Source organism: Schistocerca cancellata, chromosome 2, assembly GCF_023864275.1.
Source record: "Schistocerca cancellata isolate TAMUIC-IGC-003103 chromosome 2, iqSchCanc2.1, whole genome shotgun sequence".
Lineage (NCBI taxonomy): Eukaryota > Metazoa > Arthropoda > Insecta > Orthoptera > Acrididae > Schistocerca > Schistocerca cancellata.
Window position 1 is genome coordinate 938164131 of NC_064627.1, and position 23159 is coordinate 938187289.

Sequence of the window (23159 nt, forward strand, 5' to 3'; positions counted from 1 at the left end):
AATAAGGCAGTAACAATCTGCTGTGGCTGCGCGCGCTTTTGTATTTACGCGGTATTGTTTACAGTATCAACAGATTGTAGATACGCGGTATGTAATACTCTACAGTTCCGCGGTATTGCCATCTATTTATTTGCTGTGTCACATACGCGGTATTGTTTTAGATAATTTTTTTATGGTAAATAATTAGAAATTCGTCATTATGACGTTAAGAGCAGATGTGCGTACGGTCAACGATATCGTCTGACTAAAGAACGAAAAATCCCCAATTTGTCAATTATGTGGTATTGGCTCAAATGGCTCTGAGCACTATGGGACTCAACTTCTGAGGTCATTAGTCCCCTAGAACTTAGAACTAGTTAAACCTAACTAACCTAAGGACATCACACACATCCATGCTCGAGGCAGGATTCGAACCTGCGACCGTAGCGGTCTCGCGGTTCCAGACTGCAGCGCCTAGAACCGCACGGCCACTTTGGCCGGCTATGTGGTATTGTTTCTTCATTGACGATATGCTCATTTCATTTTTCATTGAGTGTATGACTCCCTTGAAATCCGTGCGTGAATGAGAGCATTGTGACACGATGAACTGTAAACAGTACGAGGACAAAGAGCGTTAGCACGCAGCGCAGCTGCTGAGAGGTCAGAGACGGGCTATCACAGGCGCTGCCGATAGCAGAGCGCTGTCTGCGCCAGCAACACGCGTCCGTGTCACAGTAGTGTGTGTGTGTCAGTGCACGCGCAGCGCGTTTCGACAGCGAGGCGGTGCGTACGTCCGAGACATCGCTACCATGGCAACTGCGGCGTCTGCGAGCGAGGTAAAGTCTCACCCGCCATTACCTGCGGTCAAGGAGACCGACTGTGGTTTGCACCCGGCAGGTCGAGCCTCTAGACGGGTATTAACGCTCGTGATGGCTGACGTGCCTCAACGGGGTCACGGGTCGTCACCCCGGGAGCTCAGTGCCTGTCTAAAGCTACCACTGCACGGTCGCCTTCCTTTTGTGCCTGTTACGCAGCGAGCACATACTTTGCATATGGTTTTGCATACGGGACGAGGCGTTCTCCTGTGTCATTAAGCATTATTACGTCCCGTAGTTAACGTAATTTCCTGAATGGCTGTCTCGTTTCGTAATACAGTCACCGTGGCCGAGTCCGCGAAACACGCGTGTTCTTGACCGCAGTTTTGGCGGTTCGCTCCCTTTTGTTCAGACGGTGGAAAGGGTGACATAATTGTGTAATGTAATTGCAAATGTCTGTGGTAAATTTCAGCTCTATACGTGGTGGGTCATAGATAGTGGGTAGAGTGTTGTACATAGAGAATAATGTACGTAGGAACACACGATGTTTTTTGGTCACTATTTCAACATACTGATCGACGATTGCGCACTGGAGACCCGATATTTTCTACGGTTTTTGTTTATGTTAGACGTGAGGTTGTGCTTTGTGCAGCTTTCTTAAACTTTTCGCGTTCCAAACATTTAAGTGCTGTGTGATATATTAAAGACATTTGTAATATATTGTTAATCGTTCAGATACAGAATTTCATGGTGAGTAATCATATATATTGTATAACTGTTTATACAGGGCGATTCAGGTGCCCCTACTGCTGTCGTTCGTCTTTCTACACAACCCGGAATGTTATATTTAGCCTTCGAGAACCACGTGTGGCTTTTCATATTCTCCCTCTCGCTACGCGCAGACTACTAGCCTTACAGTAAAAGCGCACAGGACCTTCAGACGCACTTCATCCTTCACACTCATCTGTCAAGGCAGGACTTCTAGTGGCAATCGTGGCATTACCTCCTACCACTGTGCAAAAATTTCCGACTAGGCGAACTATTCCCGATATTCTATCTTATTTGGTCTCTATTGATTGGGCTCTTACGCCACTAAAATAGTCGTCTATTTCATTAAAATTATTAATTTAAAAATGTCCGTGAGGGTAAAGAAAGGAAAATGACTTTTTTTAAACGTTACGCTAGAACTAATTACGTTGACAATTCGTCCCAAACTTAACCCCTACAAGAAAAGTTGTTTCGTAGTCAGCAGCCCTGACGAATACAACGATGTAATTGTCTATTTTATGCTGTTAAAATCCACAAAATTGTCAGGTAAAATTTACACGACCTGCAATGTTATATCTAACCTTGAAGAACCACGCACGGGTTTTTCATATTCTCTCGCTCACTAAGCGCAAACTACTAGTTCTACAGGAAAAGTAAACAGGACCTTGAGACGCACCTCAGCCCCCACACTCATCCCTCACGTCAATTTTACAATTTGTAACTGCTGGCCCAAGCCGGTGCGTAGTAAGTCCGCTCAATGCAGATCACAACAGGACGGATATAGGGAATAGTTCAACTAATCGGAAATTTTTACCTTGGTAGCAAGGAGTACCACAAACAACATACTAGAAATCCTGAATTGAGGGATGAATGTGCGGATGAAAGTGTGTTTGACGGTCAGTTTTATACGTTTTTCTTGAATAACTCGGAGACCGTGGCCTCCAGTCAAAACATGTCCCAGTATAAAATTTAACCACATTAAATTTCCTATAAGAAATGCCCTGTACATTTTTTCTGCAGCACTGATGGTTTGCACGTAGCGAGCAAGAGAAAATGAAAATGTAGCGCATGGTTTTTGAAGAACACATTCATTGCGAGTTGCATGAAACCACAACAGCAGGGGCAGCTAAACATCCCGTATAACATGAGGACAGTTAACACATACTTCATCGGTCGTGCTCCATCGTGTACAGCGAAAGAGAAGATCTCTTACTATGGAACATATGATACTTGCAAATGAAATGAACCCGAGACAGAGGCAATATTAAATGAGTTTCTTTAATATCTTAACGGTTCTTACTATCTTGAAAATTAAAATTTGTGTTAGTTTCCAGTATCATCTGTTTCAAAATGTGTTTAATGTGTGAATGGTTTTTGATAATACTTCTGCCTAATTTGAATTCACTAACTCCTTATTGGCGTGTGGTAGAGTAATAACGTAACACATGGACTGTTATTGACAACATTTTCTCGATTTTAATGCTTTTAAACTTCAGTCCAACATTTGTTCCTAAGTACATGGCCATGTCGTATCATGGAACATGTTTTCGCATTTCGATAACTCTTAATTTTCAGGAGTAATTTTTGTAATTTCAGAAAAAGACTGCGACACATAAGAGATGAACACCATCATTTAAAAATGGAATAATAAAAGATATTAATCTTCCATTTGACGGCTGGCAAGAGGCGGAAATAGTAAAAATGTATCAAGATACAACATTGTCCGCTACTGTTGATTGAGATCCTGTCCTCATTTCCAGAATAATGAGGCAGGACCCCTCAATCACACTTTAGAGATAAGTCTGCAATGATCTGGCACCGAACTGATATTTCCTACCGTCCTGCAACTTATCAATAGAAACACGAAAATGCCAATTACACGCACCTCAGACACTTACAAAGTACTTACGCTAGAGGTTACGTATGCGATATAATATTCATATGTGTTGTTGTTGTTGTTGTGGTCTTCAGTCCTGAGACTGGTTTGATGCAGCTCTCCATGCTACTCTATCCTGTGCAAGCTTCTTCATCTCCCAGTACCTACTGCAACCTACATCCTTCTGAATCTGCTTAGTGTATTCATCTCTTGGTCTCCCCCTACGATTTTTACCCTCCACACTGCCCTCCAATGCTAAATTTGTGATCCCTTGATGCCTCAAAACATGTCCTACCAACCGATCCCTTCTTCTAGTCAAGTTGTGCCACAAACTTCTCTTCTCCCCAATCCTATTCAATACCTCCTCATTAGTTACATGATCTACCCACCTTATCTTCAGCATTCTTCTGTAGCACCACATTTCGAAAGCTTCTATTCTCTTCTTGTCCAAACTAGTTATCGTCCATGTTTCACTTCCATACATGGCTACACTCCATACAAATACTTTCAGAAACGACTTCCTGACACTTAAATCTATACTCGATGTTAACAAATTCCTCTTCTTGAGATTCATATCTACTGGACAAAATTAGCCGTCGACTTCCGCTGCACAATAGTATTTCGGAAAATTCCGTCACTGGAGACCTTTTAATACTATTTTTGTAGCTTCCAGTTACTTTCACGTTTAGTACAACACCTGTTCACGTAGCATAAAGCATGTACTCCTTACTTGAGAGATAAAAAGGGGTCAGTCAGACGGAAATTTTGCTGGATTAACAATCATTGATATGCTTCACCATTCAGTCTGAGTGAAACTTTTAGATGATTTATCGCACCGGGAGAGTCCTCCGTCACCGACTCAGAAACTCAACACGTGTACCACGGGAATATAGTCACGTGGAGCCTTGTGGACGTCACTGGACACTAGAACGGTACTGTATACAGCGTGACACTGGAACTAAACACTGATTGAATGGTGATGGATCTTAGATGAATTCACGAATATTACTGTTCAGTAACAGCTTGTGCGTACCCATGCTCGATCAAAGATTTCAATACGTTTCCAGGTGGAGCCAAATGAATGTAAGAATAAAATCTCCTCAAGAAACTTCGTTCACTTCCCTGTGCTACGCACAAATTTCCGACAGTTGCATTATTAACGTAAGAAGAGACAAAATTCAACACCTCTCATTTGCTCCTTGAAGTTTATAGTGATTCACGAGTACTTTAAATTCAATACCTGTATTTGCAGAGGTACTCTGTAAGCCATTTTACAGAGTATGGGCGGGGGTACTTCCTACCGATATTAGAGATTTTGTTTTTAGTTCCATTCGCATATCCGGCAAGGGAAAAAATGACTCTGTATGCCTCTGTACTCGTTCTTACCTCTATACTCGGAAAGTAAGGACCGAATCGCCGTAGGTAATCGAAAGTCGCGTAAACTCTGAAACGTGCATGCGCATCGACTCTCGGCATGCCTTGTTCGTCATTCGACGTCATTTGCACTGGTATTGTAGCAGCGTACTATTTACAGTACCAGTTAAAGACGCTTAAAACACTTGATCAGCCTACCGACTGTGAAATATGGTCAGTGATTCGGTTTCTGATAGTTACGAATGTTGCAGCAGTGGAAATTCGTCGACAGGTAAGTGAGGCGCATGGTCTCAGTGCGATGAGTGACAGCAAAATGCGTAATACCGTGAGAGCTTTCAAGGACCGATGGGAAGATGTCCCTGATGAACAGCAATCAGACTGACCATCACTGATCTCAGAAGATTTGATCAAAACCGTGGACGAAAAGAATGGTGGAGACCGGCGATTCACAATTCAATTTTAGCATTGGAATTTCCGAGTGTCGCTGGAACAACTTTGCACAAAATTGTCCCTAAATAGGTGCAATTTCGTAAATTGTCTGAATGTTGGGTTCCCGGTGACCAAGGCTGCTTACTGGAAAACACAAAATGGAAAGAATGGCTTATGCGCTTGATTTTTTGGTACAATATCGTAAGCAAAGTGACCAGTTTTTAGAGAACGCTGTCACAGCGGACGAAACGTGGATTTCTCACATCACCTCAGAATCTGAACGTTACTGAAATGACGCCACTCGACAACACCAGTCAAAGTCATGGCCAAGCCGACAACCTCAACATGCAAAGTTATGGCGACCGCGTCTCGGTATAGACGTAGAGTCTCGTTAATTGAGTTTATGCAGCAAGGGACAACAATTAATGCAGTCACTTAATGCGCTACACTACTTAACCTTCGAGCTGATGTAGGGCCGCTCGGAAGTTTATTGCCCGCCGGGACAAACGGATCTCGATGGCCGACAGAGGGCAGTGTCGCCGTAGCGCCGCATTCGCCTGGTGAGTGCGCCACCGTCTCGCCACATGAGTACACCTGCCCATAGGGTCCCTTGCGGCCGGCATAAATACCGCCACGTCTCTACTGTTCTGTCCGCATCAACCCCCCCAAGACCCAGGCGATCATCATCGGCCGCACCACCCGCTCCTTCCGTCTCCATGATTTCTACCTCACCATTTATGGCCGTCCTATCCACCTCACTTCTACCCTCAAATACCTTGGCCTCACACTCGACCGCCACCTCACCTGGACTCCCCATCTCCTTACCACCCAACACAAAGCTCACAACCGACTTCGCCTCCTGAAACTCCTGTCCGGCCGGACATGGGATCCGCATCCTTCCACCATCCTTCACACCCACAAATCCTTGATGCGCCCCATCCTCTGTTATGCCAGCGTAGCTTAGATTTCTGCCCCTCCCCGGTTCTACAAAGCCCTCCAAATCCTCGAACGCCATGCGCTCCGCCTCGCCTTCCGCATCCGCCTTCCGTCCCCCACGTGCATCCTCTATGACCTCATATCCTTCCCCCACCTTTTCCTTTTCCTTGAACACATCCGCACACTATATATTGTCCGCCGCGGTGATCCCCTCAACCCCTGGTGTCTCCCTTCCTCTCCACCCCCAACCCATTGCCGCGCCGTTACCGTTGTGTCCCACCTTCTCTCCATGTCCTTTCCTAGCGCAACTTCCACCATCTACCCCTCCCAGATGATGAGCTTCACCCTCACATCTACCCTTCCTACCAACTCTAATCCCATCTTCCTGCCTCCTCCCCCTCCCTCCTCATGAGCGGCTTCCCCCTCCTATTCCCCTCCCTCTCTTGTGCCCCCTTTCAGTGTCCCTGCACTCCCTCCTGCCTTGTCTTCCCTCTTCATCTCCCACCCCATGTGTCTCCTGCCTCTCCGTGTACCCGCTGACGTCCCTACTCTTTTCGTCCCGCCACTTCCCCTGCTGCCCCTTCTCTCCCCTCATTTTCCATCGTCTCTGACCTTTCCCTCGGCAGGTCCCACCTGGTAGTTTTATTCTTCGTCGTGTGTGCTCCAAGTGGGATTTAAGTGTGTTGTTCTGGAGTGTTTTTAATACGGTGGCCGACTTTTAACCTGTGCATGTGCATTCAGTGTCTTCTTTGTGTTTTAAGAATCGTCAACTGTGTTTTTTAACTTTCTGGTGACTTTTTTTAATTGTCCCCCATGAACGTCTCCATGTCAGTGTATTTTTACCTCCATTTTCTCCCCTTACTCTGTTTTATGTTCCCCTTTTTTATCGCCTTATATATGCAACATTTTATTCTTGTTTTAGTTGTCATGTCACTCGGCTGAAGAGCGGCGGATTGTGCTGCTGACAGCCCTCCCCTGCCCATATGGGGCAGGGGAATGAAATCACAATAAAAAAAAAATACTGTTCTGTCAGTCATGTACTTCGTACGTTAGCTTTCGTTTTCTATCTCCACCATACTATTGAGTGCTCGCCGACGACTTCGCTTTGATTTTGGTTTCTCTCTCTGGTATCGATTTGGATTGTGGTGGTACTTCATCTATTGACAGCGTTGTGTCGACAGTTCATTGCACTTCGTCTTACTATAGAGTGTCTTTCCCTCGCTGTGTCCGATCCGCCGTTCGTCTGCTCTGTTGCTCGATTCCGGCGTGGGTTTGAGTCCCGACCGCAGGCAATCTACCCGCCTTGCGTCACCATCGTATCTCGCCTGTTCGCTGACGTGTGCACCGGTATCCGGCGTCTCGCGGATATAGCCCTTCGGCATGTAACATAGATTAAGCGATGTGGCTTCTGGCGGCTGGAGTTTTGTAGCTACATGACAATGCCAGACCCCATTCTGCCAAATATTTAGGATGGGAACCGACTGGCCACCCATGGTACAGTCCACACTTCGCACTGAACGATTTTCACTTGTTCGCAACAGATGACAAGACGAAAGAAGCAGTTGAAGACTGGTGATACTCACAGGCTGTCACTTACGAATACAGAAGTCTCTATAACGATATGACCAATGTTCAAATTAGGTAGGAAAATAAACGAGACATGGAAGAGATTAAATAAAAAGGTTTTTAAAAAAGAAAAAAAATGTGTGATGGTGTATGTTCTATAAGAAAGCCAGTCCTACTTTTCGAATAACCCTCCTATGTTGTTCCCATGGTACCTACGCCTACGTGAGCAAATACGATGGCAGAAACAATATTATCGCTAAGTCCGCTTAGGTTGCAGTTCCACTAAATTTACCCGACAGGGTTTCGTGAGAACTACGTCATTTTTCATCCAACCATTCCCATTTAAGTTCTCCGAGAATTTCTGTTACACTTTCTACGGGCTACATCGAGTGTCCAAGATTCTAGCAGCGCGTCTTCTTAAGCGTACGTGACAATGTCAGAGGCGCACTGCATTTTTTTCCGGAACCCTTCCAAAAACTGTAAGTCTTCTAGTCGCTTTCCCTAATACTGATTTCCCATTTTATATTGCTTCTTAGTATTACCCGCAAACACTGACACGAGATCATATGGCCGGCCGGAGTGGCAGAGCGGCTAAAGGCGCTACAGTCTGGAACCGCACGACCGCTACGGTCGCAGGTTCGAATCCTGCCTCGGGCATGGATGTGTGTGATGTCCTTAGGTTAGTTAGGTTTAAGTAGGTCTAAGTTCTAGGGGACTTATGACCACAGCAGTTGAGTCCCATAGTGCTCAGAGCCATTTGAACCATTTAGATCAAATGTATCAGATGGTCACCACTTATCTTGTAACCGGATGCAGTTTCTTTCTCTTTGTTACTGGCATTATCTCGCATTTATCTCTGTCTTTCTGCATTCCATCAAGCAGCATATTCTGTAGACAGGAGCACCGCCAGAGAAATGCAGAACAGCACTGCTGAGCACTTCTGATAACGCTCTTACCTAAATTGAAAACATTATAGATTTCATTCTGCTCTCTCTGTGTGTAGGGACGTTACTATCACCTCTACGAAACATTCACCGTCCAGTATAACGAGCGGGGTTCGATTATTAATATTTATTTATCGATCCAAACACGTTTCTGCCAAGATATTGCCTATCACAATATCTTACCTGTACCGCCGTCACGAAAGTAAGACACCTCAAGATCATAACCGCTGCCTACAATCCACAGGTGCTAAGCACTGTGATTCGTCCGCTTCCTAGCTTTGTTCCCACACTGTTAGCAGTGCAATAGGTCAGCACCAACTGTGGTTTCCGTCTCCCGTGGAACGGTGGGTTGGCGTTTGGTAGTGAGCGAAATGCATGAGCAGGGCCTACGTGTAATGTTACTCCAATCGGAGTGCATAATGGGCGAAAAGAGATACGAAAACAATCTAAAATTGTCGTATCGAATATGCTGGCTAACAGTAGAGAAAGCAGGAATACTGGTAATACAAATTTTTCGCAAGTTCATAAAATGATGACAGAAGTTTGTGGTATCTCGGAATCGATTCTGTTCCATATCAACAGTGCAACTAACTCGACAGAATCTGCACATTTTGACATGTGTTTTGATTCTACAAGAAAGAGATGTAAATGAAAATGGAAACCTACGGAAACTGACGATACTGACAAGAAGTTAGTCCATAGAATTGTACTTAGTAGTATGACAGATGAGAGTATACAATAGCTACAAAAAGACAGGGTGATTTCAGTGAAAAAATTAATTATTCTGGCTCAGAAAAGTTGTTCTCTCTCCGCACATCCGGTTTTTGATTCAGAAAGTGTAATGGTAGACGAAAACTTTTAATGGAATACAGAAACATTGCAACCGCACGGATGAAGTTTTGTGTACAATGCACTTATTGCTTGCTGAGGGCAATAGCCTTTTAGTATACTTTGCTAAACCTTGGGTTTCAAAAAAAAACCAACGCAAAAATAAATTTCGCCCTACTTCAACGAAGGTAGCGGCCTGAAAGTAGGACCAGCTACTTTTGTGTAGCGTATTCCGCGATTTGGGTGACGGGTGCAGTGAAGAAGGGTCAGTAAGACATACAAATAAAATATTTTCTGGAGGTAGGGAATATTCTCGGTCGTATTACGGCGAGCCCTTGGAACAAAGCTCCTGACGCCAGCATACAACTGCCGGTCACGGAGCCTCTCAAATCCTTCAAATGGCTCTAAGCGCTATGGGACGTAACATCTGATGTCATCAGTCCCCTAGACATAGGGCTACTTAAACCTAACTAACCTAAAGACATCACACACATCCACGCCCGAGGTAGGATTCGAACCTGCGACCGTAGCAGGCGCGTGCTTCCGGACTGAAGTGCCTAGAACCGCTCGACCGCAGCGGCCGGCCACGGAGTCTCTCGCAGATAAAATGCGTTCATAAGGTGACACAATACAGTAATTTCTGATATTATGAAAATTAATTTTATAGTTTTGTTAACAACTTTCTCGCTGGGAGCTTCTACAAGGTCCAACAGAACGCAGATTCCTCAGCGACGTTTTTGGTTAGACACTCGGAACAGTTTCACACCTCTTGGTTTATTTTATTTTTTATCTCGGAGTACTTCCATGTTTTCACGATAAAATATTTATCGCAAGCATCTATAAACTTTCACAGTGTTCGTACATTTTTCCGTCCAAATATGTCAGTGATTCTTTTTTATTAATACGTTGAAGTAAAATTATTTTCCTTCAAAAATTTCTTGTAATGTCGGTTTTTATTTTATTTACTTTCTTATTTTTTCGTAGAGCGAGTAAGAATTTTCTTTTGGACAGTACTCTATGATATTCCAGAATAAAAATAGAAATCTAATATTTTTTTCGGAATTTTTCCCAACATTTGAAATTACCACTAACTGGCAATGCTGTAAGGTGAGATGACCTTAGGATGCTTATTTTCGTGACGTGCGCTGTAGTATTAGACGTTCTGGCAGAGCGTCAAATGACTTTCAGAAATCTGAGGAGACGGAATCTACCGATTGACTTGTATCTACTGCTTGCAAGATGTCGTGCGATGTCATGGGTGTATACAGGGCCGGTGGGTGGGCGTTGATTTGAGGGAAGGGGGGGCGGGGGTGGCTACGTTTAACGTCGCGGTGGCCCGTAGCACTGGTGAACGAACAGTGTGGCCAAATATTCAACAATATGTAATGTTTATTTTGAATCGTAGTACATTACTTCCGTATATTATACCAAGGTTCAAATGGCTCTGAGCACTATGGGACTTAACATCTTAGGTCATCAGTCCCCTAGAACTTAGAACTACTTAAACCTAACTAACCTAAGGACATCACACAACACCCAGCCATCACAAGGCAGAGAAAATCCCTGACCCCGCCGGGAATCGAACCCGGGAACCCGGGCGTGGGAAGCGAGAACGCTACCGCACGACCACGAGATGCGGGCTTATACCAAGGAAACGACTAATAAGACTTTGTGTTCACTAAATCAAGCAGTACCAACCCGAGGCATGTTTCTCTTCTTCTTCTTGCGGGGGTCCTACAGGTGTTGCCCCAGCCCGCATCTCTCACCAAACACCTCGATTTCGCCTTTCTTCCTCATCCTCCTTTATTCTTCTTCTCCCAGTCACTTCTTCGATACCACTTAGCCACACGTTCCGTGGTCTTCCCCTTCTCCTTCCAGGACGTTGCCGTCAAAGTACTTTCTTGGACCATCTATCTTTAATCTATTCTTTTGACATGCCCAAACCGTCCTTGCTGTTTTTTCTATTCTACCCATAATACTACAACGAGTCTCTTTCCTTTCTCTCATTGCCTCATTTCTTACGTGGTAAAGTCGTGAAAGTCAACATGCTCTTCTCAAGTGATCCATTTCTGAAGCTCTTTTCCTGTTTTGTTCTGTGATCCATTTCTAAAGCACTAAGTCTCTCTCTTTCTGTGAGCTCCCAGCTCTCACTCCCATAGCATACTGGTTCCACGAAGGATTTGTAAAAATGCATTCTCATTTTCTGAGGATCGAAGTACGGGATTTAGTTTTTGGACACCCGACCTTCCCTGAGTGATCGATTGTTGGATATCTCTGTCACATCGTCCATCACTTGTCAGGGTGCTATCCAGTTCATAATCTCCTTACACTTTAATAATATGTCCGTCAATGTCTAAATTAATCTTATCGTGTCCGAAACATCTATATTCCGTCTTCTCAAAATTTTTAGGCTCCGTTTTCTATACTCATACTCCTATAATCATACTCATTATTCAAGACACTCCAACTACATGTCATAGCTGAGTATCATCATAAAACTGAAACCACTGCTCACTCAGGCCGTGCATACACTGAAGTAACCTAGGGACTAGTGTCCTGTTTTCACAAACAGCGAAGAGTAAGGTAATCACTGTTCCAGACTTGTACCATCGCTAGAATTATCAGCAACCAGAGATAGCTATTACCAGCTCAGGCGATGACCTGCGCTGTCTGCCTCGAAATCGATTATGAAGTGTTACACTATATGCAGAAAATTAAAATACGTACTTATTGCAAACATCAAGTTTACACATCTGGGTGTATGGTCCACTCCACAGCACTTTTGCAAACATATGTGATGGACGTTGTCTTTCCGCACACTCATGCGGCTGACTGACGAATGCTGTTCCCCTCAGGTGACAGTATGCAAACTTCCAAGATGATGGAGAAGGATAAATGTGTCAGTTTGACGTAAAGGATGGTGGCCCGGAAACGGTCCAGTCGAAAGTTATGAGCGAAAATCCTGATACATGTGGCAGTGGAATACGTATATTGATATTGCGGTTGCTAAGACTGTAGGGGAGGAAACTTTCATAGGTGGTGGTATGGACAGAAACAAGGAAAAAAGTCCAGTAAACGTGGGCTCTAGAGTGCATACCTTAAGAGCTATGAGCGTTTGTTCATCTTCGCTGTGAAACAAATCTCTTCTACTGGACAAGTGCCTACAGCGCTCATGGTATGCATTTAAGAATCCACATTAACTGGACGCTTTTTTCTTGTTTTGATCCGTACTACAACCTCCAAAAAATATGGAAAATACAGAGCTTGCAGTAGAAGAACTGTATTTCAAATAATCAAAGATGAACGCTTGCCCATAGTTGTTAAGATACGTATCTTAGAATCTACACTACTGGCCATTAAAATTGCTACATCAAGAAGAAATGCAGATGATAAACGCGTATTCATTGGACAAGTATATTATACTAGAACTGACATGTGATTACATTTTCACGCAATTTGGGTGCATAGATCCTGACAAATCAGTACCCAGAACAACCACCTCTGGCCGTAATAACGGCCTTGATACAGCTGTGCATTGAGTCAAACAAAGCGTGGATGGCGTGTACAGGTACAGCTGCCCATGCAGCTCCAACACGATACAACAGTTCATCAAGAGTAGTGACTGGCGTATTGTGACGAGCCAGTTGCTCGGCCACCATTGACCAGACGTTTTCAATTGGTGAGGGATCTGGAGAATGTGCTGGCCAGGGCAGCAGTCGAACTGCACGATCCGTTACAGCCATGCAGATAAGATGCCTGTCATCTCGACTGCTAGTGATACGAGGCCGTTGGGATCCAGCACGGCGTTCCGTATTCCCCTCCTGAACCCACCGATTCCATGTTCTGCTAACAGTCATTGTATCTCGACCAATGCGATTAGCAATGTCGCGATACGATAAACCGCAATCGTGATAGGCTACAATCCGACCTTTATCAAAGTCCTCCTTACACGAGGCATCACAACAACGTTTCACCAGGCAATGCCGGTCAACTGCTGTTTGTGTGTGAGAAGTCGGTTGGAAACTTTCCTCATGTCAGCACGTTGTAGGTGTCGCCACCGGCGCCAACCTTGTGTGAATGCTCTGAAAAGTTAATCATTTGCATATCACAGCATCTTCATCCTGTCGGTTAAATTTCGCGACTGTAGCACGTCATCTTCGTGGTGTAGCAATTTTAATGGCCAGTAGTGTATGTTTACTCATCATTTTTTTCTAGTTGTGATCCATACCGTCACCTCTGAAAGTTGCCTGTACTACAGTCTTAGCAATCACAGTACCGATGTATGTATTCTGCTGTCACACGTGTCAGAAGGATTTTAGTTTATAACTTTCGACTCGACCGTTTCCGGACCACCGTCCCTTGCATCAAATTGATACGTTTATACCTATCCATCATTCCTGTAAGTATGTAACATTTTCACGGAATCACCCTGTATGAACAGCTGTCTAAAAAGTTCAGAGACTGATTTCATTCCTGGTGTGTAATTACGTCAGTGCAATAACTACAGTGGCAGATTGAATTAACAGTTTTAAGCAGTATTCGATTAATCAGTTTTAAGTACAGGACGTGCGCCTGAAGTGATCAACGTTCTTGTGTCAAAAATGCAATGGAGCAGCAACTCTAAATAAAGTGTTAAAGACATTCTCTAGAATGTTTTGAAGAAGAGAAAAGAGTGTGCTAAGTCTGTTCTGCACACGGAGGCTTCCGATCAAAAACTAACAGCGACTCCACTGAAATTCAAAATACAGAAAATTATTTCCCCGAAGAAAAAAATAATAATCATCATGGGTGACGATACGTTGTGTTATCAAAACGAATCTACCACAAACCGACAACAAATTCACATGCAGGGTCAATATTTTGACGTGAAAGCTGAACAAATAAAATAAGGTACCATTTCTCTTTTTTAACTGTGTTGAAACCAATGTATACAACTTATTGTTGCAGACGAATTTTGTTACGTTAATTATTTAGTTTAGCACTTACATTAGTTCTACAAAGGGACGCAAACTTTGCCTGAGGGGCAGCTCTAAAACCAACAGAAAATAGTCGATTAATTTCACATAGAACGTTTAGGCGTGATAGTAAAGATGCTGAACTATATGCATTATATTTGTTGGACTACACCTGAGCATCAGTCAATTAATGAATGGATCAGTATCGACTTCGAAGATGATTCTCTTGTTACAAAACAATAACTGAACCGCAGCAGGTATCTTAACACTCCCGAAACATTTTCCATCATAAGATAGTCTTAGAGAATAGCCAGAGAACAGCGGAATACAATGAAACAGCGATACATGAAACTATCAACTACGTTAATACGTAATAGCGGGAAATATTCATTCATTTATTTTGCTGGCAAGATTACGGACATAGCGCGAAGCACCTAAGCGGACATTCATGACATATTCTGCTAACATGAAATATGGTACTAGCTATTGATTAACTCAGACAACAATGAGACAAACTACAGTGTGTGCACCTCGGAACGCGCTTTACAGTTTAACGTCTTGTCGACGTCGAAGTTCTTGCAGACAGAGCAATATTACAGCTTGCGTTAAGGAAATAAGGCAGCATTCGCGCGAAGTTATTTAGGAAAAACTACGACAAAACTGAATCAGGACGAACTGACTGGTATGTGACCGTAGCAGCTCCCGAGTACGAAGGCAGTCGCTTAACAAGTTCCCCCACCTCGCTTGCTCATGAGTTTCCAAAAGCTCTTACAGATATGAAGACTGAATGTGACTCACACAGGTTAAAGTCAAGGATAACATTTCTCCACCGTCCAAAGTGCAAGAGGCCAGTGTGTCATCGCTGGATAACCTGTCCAGCTTGTGTTTTGAAACAGGTATAGGGATATCTTTCTGCTCGGCGACTGTGTTAGCTCTGGTATTATAAAGCACAAGTGGTGTGAGTTTTCTTGTGAGTTACTTTTGTAGCATATGTGTGAAAGTTAGTAAGGCTAATTTTCGCAGTTGCCTCTCTTTTATTCTTTTTATATAAAATACACTGTATATGTTCCTTGAAACGCATATGTATCATACACCATACATATACAATTTGTGCGAGGAATGTGCAGGGTAAACGCTAGTACAATGAAGTCACCACAGAGAATTGCTGCTGCTGTTGGCATATACTGCCAGCATTGAGGTGACGTAATTAACGGTTTTAAAATCATATCGACGCAAGAAGGCGCAAGTCATCTCTAATAGGAAAAGAAATTTTTATATCTTTAGGCATTCCCAAGGAAAGACGTTGAATTACTCTATCACCGTTTATTCTTTACTTATACATTTCTTCTACCAGTCAGTATTTTAATTATACAGATGCACCGAAATCGTAAGACACAATGGTTTCAAATGGCGTAAAAAAACATAACTAACTTCCCGATATGCTGTCCAGGACGGCCTATCAGTTCATCGATTATGGATGATCCCGAGCTACAGCTAATGCATGCATATTGCTAACAGTAGGCCGAAGTGGGTCACGCCCTATATAGATTTTGGGAAAGCCAGTATGTAAGTATCGATGTGGAGTCTCTTGTAGCTCATGTTTCACTGAGAGAGTCGTAGCGACTAATTGAGGCTGCGTTTGACAACCAACTAATTAATGTATTCTACAAATTTTTATGTCCTTATTTTTTTTATATAACCACTTCTTCTGGCAAGTTGATCATGAGTAGCCCTTTGTTCCCTATTGCGTATGACCTTTTTCTATGTAGCACTTTCAGGAACAAGTGCTTGAGTCTGTGGAATTTAAGCCTTCTTCCTTCTTGACAGATTTGGATATCTTTGTAAACTGGCCCTAAGGCTACGGAAATTTGCACCTCTTTGTGAAGCATTTACTCCATCCTTTCGAACTTCCATTTTTCTATAGAGATGGAAAAGGGTTTGTACTTTTCTTTCTATGGTGTGTTGATCAGGAAGCAAGGTGATGATACTCTACGGCATGTTGTTTCGATAAAGCCAACTAACAGAATTTACATCTGCGCCAGTGTCTGATACCATCTTACTAAACGATGAAGGGTATCGAGAAGGCTCGTAAGAAAACAAGTTTCTTCCCTGTGTAGGTAGCATCACAAACAATACAGATGGCGCAAAATGTAGTTTGTTTCGATGTCCCTGTATGATGAAGGTCTTTTAGGATCTGCAAGGCAGATGAATATCGTATTCCATGCAGCTGTGATTCGACACGCATGACGTAATAAAACAATGCCGATAATTTTCGAGGTGTTGTAGAGGGCGTTTTGAAGAAAAAATGAAAGACAATAAACATTCATGGAAATATTAACTAACGACGCTATGGTACTTGTACGACAGACACTCGTTGCCACGCCATCCCTTCTGCGGAAACGTGAGTTTACACGCGGACGAACTGCAACTGTAGATCATTCGACTCCATGTAACAACATGAATGCTGTTCCGCACAATGGGAGAAGTTATGCTTACGGCCCGCGGGCGAAGAAACTTGCTGTTGCTACGGAAGTGATGGTCTAGCAGCAGGTGTTGGCCTTATTTTATTGACAAGTTGTAGTATCTTTCGATGACCCTTCCGGACAGGAGTTTGTATCTTCCGTTCTAGGTATCAAAACGAGGTTTGTCGGCAAATTGTAGTTGCCAGAGTGGCTTCTAATTTTGTAGTAATGTTGCAGTTGGCAAATACACGGTGACAATGATTGAACTACACGGAAGAGCGAAATAAACTGGTACACCTGCCTAATATCGTGTAGGGTCTCCACGAGCACGCAGAAGTGCCGCATCACGCGGTGGCACGGACTCGTCTAATGCCTGAAGTAGTGCTGGAGGGAAGTGACACCACGAATTCTGCAGCGCTGTCCATAAATGGGTAAGAGTACGAGAGAGTGGAGATCTCTTCTGAACAGCACTTGGCAAGGCATCCCAGATATGCTCAATAATGTTCACGTCTGGGGAGTTTGGTAGCCAGCGGAAGCGTTTAAACTCAGAAGAGGGTTCCTGGAGCCACTCTGTAGCAATTCTGGACGTGTGGGGTGCCGTATTGTCCTGCTGGAATTACCCAAGTCCGTCGGAATGCACAATGGACATGAATGGACACAGGTGATCACAGAGGATGCTTCCCTATGTGTCACCTGTCAGACTCGTATCTAGACATATCAGGGGTCCCATATCACTACAACTGCACACGCACCACACCATTAAAGAGCCTCCACCAAGTTGGAACAGTCCCCTGCTGACACGCAGTGTCCATGGACTCATGAAGTTGTCTCCATACCCGTACAAGTCCGTCCGCTTGATACAGTTTGAAACGAGACTCGTTCGACCAGGCAGCATATTTCCAATCATCAGCAGTCCAATGGCGCTGTTGACGGGCCCAGACGAGGCGTAAAGCTTTGTGTCGTGGAACCATTAAGGGCCTTCGACTCCGAATGGTTCTCACGCTGACGCTTGTTGATGGCCCAGCACTGACATCTGCAGCAGTTTGCGGAAGGGTTGGACTTCCGTCACTGTGAACGATCTCTTCAGTCGTCGTTGGTCCCGTTCTTGCAGAATCTTTTTCCGGACACAGCGATGTCGAGGATTCGATGTTTTACCGGATTCCTGATATTCACGATACAATCGTGAAAAGGTCGTATTGTAGAATCCCCATTTCATCACTACCTCGGAGACGCTGTGTCCCATCGCTCGTGCGCCGACTACAGCACCTCGTTCAAACTCACTTAAATCTTGATAACCTGCCATTGTAGCAGCAGCAACCGATCTAACAACTTCGCCAGACACTTGTCTTATACAGGCGTTGCCGACCGCAGGACCGTATTCTACCTGTTTACATATACCTGTTTTTGAATACTCATGAATATACCAGTTTGTTAGGCGCTTCAGTGTATATGGAATAAAATTGTCATAACTTCTGAACGGTTTGCGTTAGGACGTTCAAACTGCACGGTTGGCAGCGGGGTATGATGGGAATTAGTATGCGTGCGTACGGTTTGCTTCAGCGACGAAGGCCACTTATATTTGGATGGATTCGTCAATAAGCAAAACTGGCGCTTTTAGGCCATTGAGAATCCGCATTTCGAGATCGGGAAGTCCCTTCACCCTTAATGGCTGACTTTGTGGTGTGCAGTGTCCAGTCACGGAATAATCGGAGCGATATTCCTTGATGGCACGGTGATTACCGAACGGTACATGAAGGTTTTGGAAGATGATTTCATCCGCATTATTCAAAGTGACCCTGATTTCGACAAGATGTTGTTCATGCAAACCGAAGCTCGATTCCATCGAAGCAGGAGACTGTTTGATATCCTGGAGGAGCACTTCGGGAACTGTATGCTGGCTCTAAGGTACCCAGAGGGCACTGGGATAGGCCTCGATTGGGCGCCGTATCCTCCGTATCTGAACACATGCGACTCCTTTTTATTGAGCTATATTAAAGAAAAGGTATACGGTAATAGTACAAGAACCATTGCTGAGGCGAAAAGAGCCATTCAGGAGGTCTTCGACAGCATCGATGTTCCAACACTTCAGCGTGGTCATGTAGAATTTCGCTATTCGTCTGCGCCACATCATCGCCAATAATGGCGGGCATATCGGACGTGTCATAATCTAAATCCGAATATATGTAGTGACGTTTACATGTTGAATAAAGTCTTTGCACGCCTTAGTTTGTAACTAATTTACGTTTTTTTATATATTTCAGTAATTGTCACCTTGTAAGTTCGGCGTACAACAGTACAACGTAAGGTTAATAGGAAGCGTACACCCTACTACAGAAAGCAGTGCTTTAACGAGGTGATGTGCTTGCACACCGTAGCTGTCTCGTCGCGGGTCACAGTTGGGCACAACGAAAATAGTGTTGGCACACTATGAGCACCAATCAACAATCGTTAATTATAAGAATATTTATCAACACTCAGCTTTTGTGTGATGATGATGGTGTGAATGTGTGGCACTAAGTTTAAATTCTGAATATTGGTCTAAGCTTAATTAAGCGAACAACGGATAACTAATCTAATATTTGTAGTAGCTGCAGTCTAGCTCTACTGTGTGATAGTCTCTAACTTTTTGATTCTGTTAATAACACACACTGCGACACTCGCGAGTTACTTCGGCACTGCGCGATGGTTGCTGGATAACTAATGGCAGCTACTAGCATAGGAGACAGCTGGCAGAGTGGAACTGTTCTTCCGCTTTTATCCATGAATGCCAGATAAATGTTCCTTTGCGAACTATTTGTCAAGTGGAATTAGCGCCCTCTGTGGCGTCAGAGCCTAATACGGCGGATGGATCGGACTATTTGTGTGACTTATAGCGGAAGCAGAACATGGTCCCGGTTATGTGCGCCATCCATGTGGCGTCTACCCCTGACTATGTGGAGCCATGCTGGAGACTAGCCCCGCCGTGTGGAGCCACCTGTGCATATAGCTGTGTACCGCGTCTGATGGCAGACACAACAGGTAATGAATGCTCTTGTATGAATCCAAAGGTTGTTGTTGCTTTGGTCTGCAGTCCGAAGACTGGTTTAATGCAGCTCTCCATGCTGCTCTACCCTGTGCATCGCTCTTCATCTCGCTCTTCTACTGCAACCTGGATCCATCCTTCTAAATCTGCTTGCTGTATGAATCCCGGTGGTGAATAGATTGTTTAAATGGAACGATGACCTTTCTTTAATGGCATCCAAAGCTGTTGAGAAAACAATTACGTTGGTATAACGCTCTTTAAAGTTGGCGTTGAAACTTTTCGCAACAATATACGAAAAATGTGCTGAAACTGAATGACAAGGTGGTTATAACCTGCTATCGCGGTATAAAGACCGCCAAATGACATTAACTCTCTCTCTCTCTCTCTCTCTCTCTCTCTCTCTTTTGCAAGCGGTCGTTTGCTTTATCATATATATATATATATATATATATATATATATATATATATATATATATATATATATATATATATATATATATATGTCCAATTAATGCTAAATGTTATTATCTTTACATAAAGAAAGGTATTATCTTCTCAACAATCTTAAAATCGTGATCTACCCTTAATTTGGCTCGCATTTGGGAGGACGACGGTTTAATCCCCCGTCCAGCCATCCTGATTTAGGTTTTCCGTGATTTCCCTAAATCGGTCCAGGCAAATACCGGGAAGGTTCCTTCGAAAGGGCAAGGCCGACTTCCTTCCCCGTCCTTCCCTAATCCGATGAGACCGATAACCTCGCTGTCTGGTCTCCTTCCCCAAAGCAACCCAACCCAAATCTTACAAAACATGATAAACATAAATCAGGAAAGATATGGTGCTTGATTGGCAAAGCATTCACTGGGGTGGACACTACACAAGTTCTCCCATGAATTAAGTCCTTTTACAACGCAATCATACTTAGTTTACTTGATCCACTGTGAGGTAAATTCAGTTCAAATGGAATCAATTACGACCAAGTACACCGCAAACTATGGTTCACGGAGAACAGGGAGCTGTGATACCATTTAACAACTCTACGCCGGTGCAGCAATACTTCACCCTTTCACCTTCATTCAGGTGTCAGCAGAAGCACGCGAAGTGCGGCAGCAGCTGTAATGTTCTGACGCGTCCACGAAAACTTGAAAACTGCGCGGATTGGTGTTGTGATTATTAGAATTCGCGAAACTTCCCTAATAGAGCCCTGAAATCCCGGCAGATTTCAGTGTGAGGTGCACCCATTCCCTGGTCTGGCCAATCAATTTGACTCCCAGGCACGGCGGCGCGTGCTGGAATTGTCATACGACCGACTCAGGACGGATAAGTTCACCCTCGCGACACACGACATGTACGAGATGATATGCAGTTCCATTGTCGGAACAGTTGGAAACTGCCACTGGCTCTTAGTCCACCATAAGTTGCATACCACAAGTCTCACGCACTAGGGAAAGACCTCCAGGGGAGGACCAGAAGACGAAAGAAAACAAAGAATCACAAACACTTTCCACCTAGCCTCGTAAAGGAGCAGAATTAGCAGAGAAAACCGACCTCCATATTCTACAAACCAATCGAATTTACTGAATCTCCCCTCTTCACTGTGTAACCTCCCCATTCTGTAATTCTTGAAAAGGTTTGCTCATCGGATGTGCACTGTTAATCACTAAATCGGAATCAAATAAATTTGACGTACTTCGAGTACACTCTTCATTTTCGTTATAAAAATTTATCTGTTCACAATTCAAATTTTGCAAACCGGGTGTGTTAAACTGGGCAGCGCTCATTGTAACAGAACGTCCCGCGTCATCAATTGCCGTTAAATTAACAGAGGACACAATTGAATTTATTTGTTCATCATTAGGATCAAAAACATTACTAGTGGTCGGTACGCACTGATTGTCTGTAAATGGAGGATTATCATCATTACACTGAGTGTCGCAAGTATTATCGGTCAAATTATTTGAGTCGGCTATATCACTCATTACACATCGCGATGTACTGTTAACAGTTTTTCGCGGCAATCAAAATTAAGCACAAATGAAACAAGGACAATGCAAAAATGCAACAAACAAGTTACAACAAAGAGCAACAAATTGCCAATGATCTGTGAAAGAAAGAGTGACAAATTAGTAAATGCGTTGCGCCAGATGCAAACTACATTTAAGTAAATAAGAGCAGATATATGACTACTTATCAGAAGATTCACAAAGAAATACGATCCTGGCCGGATGTCGCCAAGTGTAACCTCCCCACAGAAATATTTAAATTAAAATATGAATCAAGAACCAAGTGTAACCTCCGCACAATAATAATAATTAAATGAATTTTAAATATTGCAACCTCTGAACAAAATTGGTTCCCATTCATAATCTCTGTGCAGAAATGCATTCACATTTAATGTACCCACAAAATTCTTTTCTCATTTAATGTTAAGTTCGAAACAGAAAAATTCCTAAACACCAAAATAATAAAAAAAATTCAGTAACCTGGTAAATTTTATGACGACAGCAGCGCTGCGCCACGGTCCTGTACTCTGAATAAAAAAACAAAAAAATTCCTACATCAATAAAACTGCGAATATATCTGCTCTTACCTAAAATTTTTCTGCACAGCTTCGTGCAATGCTGCCCTATATTTTTTTGTAATTCTTGAAAGGAATGATCATGCATTGGATATATTCTTTAAATTGAAATGAATGCTTTTTTTAAAAAAATTGCTTTATATTATAAAAATTATTATTGTGGCATTTAAAACAAAATGTTGACAGTTAATATACATTACTAGATATGCGCAAGGCTGCTTCTTTACCTTAAACAATAATACTCATCCTCCAGAGTCCCGACCAGAGCAGACTGCAGACACGCGCCGACTACCGCCGACTACTGCAGACTACTGTCGACTCACGCATACTACTGCATACTACTGAAGACTAATGCCGACTAGCGACAAGCAACAACTAACTACATACTGCTCTCTGGTCAGAGACTCTCCTAAGTCTTGCCTGTTGCAGGCAGCGCATACATTGCATACCTCTTACAACTGTTCTGCTGATCTGGAAGCCAATCTAGACGCAACATCGGGTTTCCCATGCTGGGAGAGCAGGCCTCTGCTTTGCATATCCCGAGGGGGAGCCAATCAGCGACTCAAAATCTCTCTTGTCTGAAAAAAAGAAAAATTTAGGTTAGGGAGAGTCATTCTCATGGTAAGAATG

General features: G+C 43.5%; 1 protein-coding gene across 1 annotated transcript in view; it reads left to right on the forward strand.

Moving 5' to 3' along the window:
- Positions 1 to 683: 683 nt before the first annotated feature.
- LOC126162911 (clavesin-1-like) overlaps positions 684 to 23159 on the forward strand; it is a 741639-nt gene continuing 719163 nt past the window's right edge. The window contains exon 1 of the mRNA XM_049919721.1: positions 684 to 815. Coding sequence (XP_049775678.1) covers positions 789 to 815 — 27 coding nt within the window. The 5' untranslated portion in view covers positions 684 to 788. The remainder of the gene's footprint in view (positions 816 to 23159) is intronic.